General features: G+C 59.8%; 1 protein-coding gene across 1 annotated transcript; it reads right to left on the bottom strand.

Moving 5' to 3' along the window:
* Positions 1 to 368: 368 nt before the first annotated feature.
* LOC142413552 (START domain-containing protein 10-like) lies at positions 369 to 5304 on the bottom strand. Its single transcript, XM_075509800.1, has 6 exons — positions 5140 to 5304; positions 1664 to 1811; positions 1441 to 1544; positions 1207 to 1324; positions 870 to 922; positions 369 to 581 (listed from the first exon to the last, which is right to left on the bottom strand). The coding sequence occupies exons 1-6, from the start codon at positions 5302 to 5304 to the stop codon at positions 369 to 371; spliced, it is 801 nt and encodes a 266-aa protein (XP_075365915.1).
* Between the last annotated feature and the right edge of the window lie 600 nt (positions 5305 to 5904).

The raw sequence follows: 5904 nt of genomic DNA, 5'->3' as shown, positions 1-5904 counted from the left end.
CTTACAGTGGCAAAGGGATATCCTGGTGCCAGGAAAGCTCCACCCCATGAAGACCCTCTCTTGTCCTGCCCAGCCTCTCCTTGGGGCACCCACTCCCACTGCCAGCTCTACCTCCTCTGTGGGGATGTCTCCAAGGGCCACCATGGGTGCAGGGGGGACCAGGGTGCCCGTCCTCCCTCTTCTCAGCACTTGTGCTGCAGGTTCCCGTGGGACAGTACTTTGCTGCCTGGGTAGGGGGGTCTATGACGAAGGGGTTGGAGAGCAGACGTGACTATTGGGGCGCAGGGGGCCAAATTCCCACCTGTGCCCCCTGGCTGCCAAGCCCTGGTCTCGTGGGGGTCCCCCCGCAAGAGGGCTGTGGTGAGGCCTCAGGCCTCATGGTCACTGGTGCTCAGGTGGTCCTCGGGCAGCCCCGTCTCGTCGATGTTCTCCAGCGAGTCAGCGTGCTGCACCGAGAGCTCGGCCAGGCTGACACTGGGCAGCGTGTTCTGCTCTGGGTACACCCAGGGCTTGTATCCAGGGTCGTGCCTGCGTTTCCACTCTGGGTACTTCAGCCCAGCCTTGTAGATCTTCTTCATTGCCTGTGGGCAGAGTGGATCCAGCCCATCACAGTGCCCCAAGTCCCCAGTGGGGATGGAGCCACCCTGGTCTGTGGGCACATCTCCCAGCTCCCCCATTGCTTCCTTTTGGGGGTGCTGGGAGGGGATGGGGTCCTGGCTAGGACCACACAGCCCCAGCAGCAGGCCCAGTGCACGCCCTGGAAGCCCTGGGTCACCCAGCACCCATCCTGCCCCTACCTATAGGGCTACTTTGGGGCAGCTCATCCCTGATGCCTGTGCATCCCACCACAGGCCATGCACCCTGCTTACCTTCGGTGCCACAAACTGGGAGACACGGTTCACCACCCACTTTGGCAGCGACCCTGAAAGAGCCCAAAGCCCCATCACTCAGCCAATCTGGGCCAGCCCCAGAGGAGGCACCATGAGCCTGCAGTGCTCCATGCCAGACTGAGCCCCCCCAGGGCTGATGACACCTGCCCCACGCAGTGCCCTGGGAACGGACCACCTTCTTCCCTGGTTGTCCCAACTTCCCAGTGCCCTTTGGACCTCTGGGTGATGGACAGCCATGGTGGGTGAGCTCTCAGGTGTACAGTGGGACCCATCCCCGAGGAGGCACACTGCACCCTCCCCTCCTGCTGACACTCACCACGAGGATCCACCTGGGTGAGATAATAGAGGATGCAGGCACTGGCACCGTTCGCCTTGATCAGGTAACCTGTCTGCAGGGACACGGCCCTCACAAAATCCTTCCGGGGTGGGTATTTCTGCAGAGAGATGTTGTGCACCTCAGAGCCTGCCTGAGCCACTGCCCAGCCTGCCTGTGCCTGCTGACCCATGGGGCCAGCACCCCTGTCAGGGCTGGGGCCAGACGGGGGCTCACCGGGTGCTTGACGCTGTAGTTGATGATCATGTAGTCATTGCCCAGGGGCAGCCAGGAGCGCAGGGTAATGAAATCCCGGTTCTTCAGGGGGCTTGGGCATTTCCCTGCAGACAGACCATGTTACACCCCAACCCATTGCCCTCCATGGCCCCACACCCATGCACTGGGGTGTGGGGTCGGGGAGGGGGGCCCTGAGGGTCCCCAGGGGCTGAGGGCTGCTCACAGGAGTAGTATCCCACGTCAGCATTAACGGTCAGGCGCCCGATGTCGTAGGTCTCGATCATGTTTGAGTCCCATTTCTTGCGGTAGCGGGTGTCGTGCAGCACGTCGTAGAGCGTCTCGGCAGGCACGTCTTTGCAGGAGATGCAAGTCTGTGGGGAGATGGGCAGCTGGGCAGGGGAGCAGTTGGGAGTTGGTCTGGGGACGAGGACTTTAAGCTGTTCCTGTGTGTGGTGGTGTGTCCCTGTGCTGCCATAAAGCCACGTGCACGTATGCCATGGAGGATGCTCTGCACACATCGTGGAGGGCACATCCCTGGTTCAGGACAGCCCAGGCAGAGCCACCGACCCTTCTGATGGCATGCAGCACAGTGCAAAGGCAGGAGGGCAGGGGTGGTAGAGGGATCCTCTGCCCTCAAATGGAATTGCCTGGTGGTCCAGGCTCTGGTGCCTAGGTACCCCGAGCCCAGCTCTGTCCTCTCACCCCATGTTCCTGCAGGGCAAGCAAAGGGATGCTCCTGCACTGGCACGATGCTCTCAGGCGTGGGGTCCAGTCCAGGGAGGCTGGCGGGGCCTCGGCTGTAACTAGAGCCATGGAGCTGCCCGACCACACCGGTGAGTGCATTATTGATGAAGCCGGCTGCCCTGCTTCTCTCAATGCTAGGAGGAAGGACATGTCATCTGCTCCTTGTTAGAGGCCTTGCATCTTTGATGAGGTGTTCAGCAGTGCCGTGTAATTGGAGATGGTCCTCTGAACGTGGCAGGTCCCATCAATCTCGGGCAACCTTTCCCCGATGGCCTGGGTGATGATTTCTGCCCAGCATGCTGGACTCGTGCCCAGGACAGGCTTGGAGATGTGCTGCACGCCCCGGGGCACTGTGGAGGAAAGTATGGGAGCACCCAGCCCCCTCCTCCTGCTCCCCCTCCCTAGCCACCCCCTCCCAGCTGGGTCTGGAGGTGCTGCTGCTGCAGGGTGAAGGATGCCTCCAGCCGGAGGTGGAGCTCATGTTCCTGCTGGGGTCCTGGAAGCTCCGGTTATCACAGTGGGACCACTGCAGCCTTGCACCCCCAAAATCCCCCACTAAAGTCTGTCCCCTACCCCTCTCCAGCCACGAATGAACAGAGTGCAGCAACAGCTGCACTAGGTGCAGCAGGTGGTCAGCTGGGACAGGGAAAGCACAGAGCCCAAAACCAGACCATCCACAGTGAATTCAAGTGGAAAAAATCCAAAGCTTCAACTGTTCAGGGGCTCTCCATGCAGGCTCTCTTGCCTGCATTAATGGAAAGATTGGGGCTCTTGTGACCCCCAAGCCCCAGCCTGTGCAGCTCAGCTCTCCTGCACAGACTGAGTGGCATCCTCCATCCCACATTTCAGGAAGGGTCCCAGGGAAGTGCTAACCCCTGCACCATGCCCAGGCCCTCTCCAGAGCAGGGGAAAACCACATCAAGGAGGCATTACTTGCAATGAACCAGGCCGGGCAATGGTGCTCAGACCCCCCTGAACCTGCCTGGGGTCCCATCTCTATGGGGCTCAGTGGTGGCAAAGGGGGATATAACTGCATCCCCTCTGCCGGGCTGTGCTTGTTTGAACTTGGCTGGACTTCACGAGGTTCCTGCCAGTCTGTCCCTCCAGCCTGTCCAGGTTATGCCGAGCAGCACCCTTGTCTCCAGCACTTCAAACACTCTCCACACTTCAGTGCTGCCTGCAGACTCACTTGAGAGGGCATTCAATCCCATCATCCTAGTAAGAGGGTGGAACCTAGCAACTGGCCACCATCTGGACTCTGCACTGCTGACCACAAGCCTGGTGGTGAGCTGGTGTTCCACCCACCTCATCATCCACTTCTCCAGTCCAGATCTCACCAATCTGGTGATAAGAAGACTATGGAAAACCCTGTCAAAGGCTTTACTAAAGTCAAGGTACGCAGCTTTTGCTGTTCTCCCCATACCCACACAGCCAGTCCTCTCATTGCAGGAGGCAACCAGGCTGGTCAAGCATGATTTGCCCTTGGTAGGTGCCTGCTGCTGTTCCCACTGCCCTTGTCCTTCAGGACATGGCTTCCAAGAGGATGTTCTCCATCACCTTCCCAGGGATGGAGGTGACACAGCAGCCCATAGCGCCCTGGAGCATCCTTCTTGCCCTTCTGGAAGATGGGTGTGGTGTTTACTTCTTCCCAGTTATCAGGGACCTCCTGCAGTCACCGGGACTTTTTGAAGAGACAATGACCAGCCCCCTCAGCTGGACCACCCCTGGGTGCATCCTGCCTGGTCCTGTGGACCTGTGCATGACTAACTGGCTTAAGTGCTCCCTGATCCTAGCCCAGAAGCTCTTCCTTGGCTCACCGCGGCAAGGCAGCGTGTATTGCAGCTACACCTCTGCAGAGAGTGCTGCTCCTCCTCCTCACCTTGGCGCTGAAGGGCCTCCATCTATGGCAGCATTGCAATCATTGTGTGCTCAGCTCCTCCTGGCATCTCCTCAGCTGTATGCGCTGGTGTGCAGGCACCTGAGATGGGCTGCCGGTTCAGGAGAGTGGTGCAAGAACCTCCTCCAGTGCACTGCACCCCATGCGCCTCCTCACCACCTCCCAACACCTCTCCTGCTCTTCAGGTCGTAGTAACTCTTCCCTGACACTCCTAGTTGAAAGCCCTTCTTACCAGGTCGGCCAGTCTGTTGGTAAGGTGCTCTGGCTCTGCTTGCTCGGGTGGATCCCATCCTGATCCTTGGCCAGAAAAGCCAAAGCCCTGCCTGCAACACCAGCCACAAAGCCAAGCGTAGTCCCACAAGATGTTCCCACGCAGGGCTTACCTCGTGATGGGGCTCCATGCCCCTCACCCCCAGCACCCCATAACCACTCTTGATGTACTCAAGGTCACCGGACAGAGCCATGTAGATGAGCAACAAGGTGTAACAGCCTTGGGATGGTTGAGCCTTGCTAGTCCCTCTGCAGCATCCCAGATCCAGCCCCTGGCAAGCAACAAACCTCCTGAGACTGCACATGGAGGCTCTTAAACTCTCCTGGATGCTCATCCAGTGCAGGATGAGAGGTGGTGTGCCCCAGGATGATGTGGCCCAGGGAGGCATCCCGCCAGCCTCTCATGCCAGGGGTCTCCCAGCAAGGACACCTCCATAAGGTAATCAATCCCAGGGACTTCCTGCCTGTGTCTGGATCAAAGGCAGCCGCAATGTGAGCCCACATGTGTGCGTGCATGGCAGGATGCTGCAGCGGGCATCCCGGCAGGTCGAGAGGCTAAAGCCATGGGGCAGGCAGGGAGAACCTGCAGAGCAGCTTGCCAGCTGGGGAAGTACCTCTGGGGGACTAATCCTGCCAGCATTTGGAGCAGAAACACTCCCAGGCAGGCTTGACCAGGGTGCTGTGCACCTTCAGGACGGGCCAGCAACCCAGGGACCCTCAGGAGCAGCTGGGCATGCAGCTGGGGCAGAGAAGGGCTGGTGGTCCCACAGCCGCCAGCATTTGCTTACCTTGATTTTCTGCACGGTGCAGCTTTCTTCCTGGCCCTGACTCCACACGGTCACGCCAGCCTTGTTATACTGACAGTGCCAGCCCTCCAAGCTCTCGCACTGATCCCTGAAGGAGCTGAAGTCGGAGTCATCTGGGATATAAACCATCTGCCCTCCTCTGGACATGGGGCTGAGCTGCTGGACCCAGGGAACGGGCACTGGCTGCAGGCAGGCTCCTTCTGCCTCACCTCCCGGGAAACCCAGCTCTGCCCTTGAGCTCTGCCTTGCTGGGTGCCTGCTGCAGCTCACATCATGCTCTGAGCCCCGAGCCTGTGCCCCTGGAGTGGGCACCGGCTGCTCAGGCACACCAGGACAGGCAGAGACCTCCAGCCACCCTGGCCACGCTGTGCCGCACAGAGCAGTGGGAAGAAGGCTCCTTCCCTGCAGCTGCTATTGCAGGTGCTGGGAGCTCAGATATCATCCCTGGCTGGCTAACCAGGATCACATTTCTCTCCATCTGACTGTCAGCTCCTCTATTATTCAGCAGGTAGCAGCACGAAGGTGGCTCGGCTTTCAAGGCAGAGCTGTCCCTGGCTCCCTGAGCCCCCTGTCCCTGTCGGTCCTGCTCTCCCCTAGCATTGCCACTGGCATGCTGGCAATCTCTGTGCCCAATTTTGCAGCACCAGCTCGCTGGCGGGATCAGCTGATCACCTGTCAGGAGCAGTGGCCAGGCCTCCCAGCAGCAGCATCGGCAGGATGCGGGCCAGCGCGGGTCTTGGCATGCCT

The sequence above is a fragment of the Mycteria americana genome, chromosome 8 (assembly GCF_035582795.1).
Source record: "Mycteria americana isolate JAX WOST 10 ecotype Jacksonville Zoo and Gardens chromosome 8, USCA_MyAme_1.0, whole genome shotgun sequence".
Classification (NCBI taxonomy): Eukaryota; Metazoa; Chordata; class Aves; order Ciconiiformes; family Ciconiidae; genus Mycteria; species Mycteria americana.
This window is presented reverse-complemented; position numbering and strand designations above follow the sequence as displayed.